Raw genomic sequence first — 805 nt, 5'->3', positions numbered from 1 at the left:
CAAAATAAATAAAATTCAACGAACAAAATCCTTTTTTATGCGATTCTCTCATCACCTTTATCCTCATCCTGTTCCAATCTTTGTCTCGCGTTCGTAAACACGGATTGAAGGACGATCGAATCTTCGTGTATGAGAGAAGCTTCTTCGTTGTGTATTTGAGCATTTTTACACATTTGAGTAAAATCCTTTTCCAAATCGTCAAAATCCGAATACTGAAACAACAACGACAAGAGTCAGAATGAAACTTTCCCCTCCACCTCCTCCCCCCAGCTTACTTTTCCATCTTCTATCCTGTTAAATATTTTCTTTATATCCAAAGGTTTTTTTATTATGTCGTAATAATCCGGTAATTTATTTTTAGAAGGTAATTTCATGAACGGTTCGCTGAGAATTCTTTCATCGCTAAAACAAAAAAACCAAAAGTTAAACACGAGAGAGAGAAAGAGAGAGAGGGAGAGGAAGAGAGGTCATTAGGTCAATGATTGATTACCTTTCTTTCCGCTTCTAATTTTTGCTGTTTCTCAAGTTTTTCAGTTGCTCTTGCTTCCCTCAAACCTTGACGTTTGGTTCACTTGTATGCTTTTACATTAACGGCAGTTTCTAACGTGATTCCCTCCTCCCCTTCCCCCCCCAGCTTACTTTTCCATCATCTATCCTGTTAAAAATTTTCTTTATATCCAAAGGTTTTTTTATTATGCCGTAATAATCCGGTAATTTATTACCGTCGATTTTCATTGCGATCCGAGCTGCTTTCCTACAAAGTTGAAGCAAAGCAAAATGTTAATTGTCACGAAATGTCACGTGA

General features: G+C 36.9%; 1 protein-coding gene across 1 annotated transcript; it reads right to left on the bottom strand.

Moving 5' to 3' along the window:
- Nucleotides 1-35: 35 nt before the first annotated feature.
- Phum_PHUM619170 (uncharacterized protein) lies at nt 36-374 on the bottom strand (the record flags this gene model as incomplete). Its single annotated transcript, XM_002433215.1, has 2 exons — nt 36-212; nt 276-374. 2 exons carry the CDS (start codon nt 372-374, stop codon nt 36-38), a joined length of 276 nt encoding a protein of 91 aa, XP_002433260.1.
- Nucleotides 375-805: the final 431 nt, after the last annotated feature.

Source organism: Pediculus humanus, genomic scaffold (assembly GCF_000006295.1).
Source record: "Pediculus humanus corporis 1103172108566 genomic scaffold, whole genome shotgun sequence".
NCBI lineage: Eukaryota > Metazoa > Arthropoda > Insecta > Psocodea > Pediculidae > Pediculus > Pediculus humanus.
Note: the sequence above shows the minus strand (reverse complement) of the source record. Positions and strands in the feature narration are given on the sequence as shown.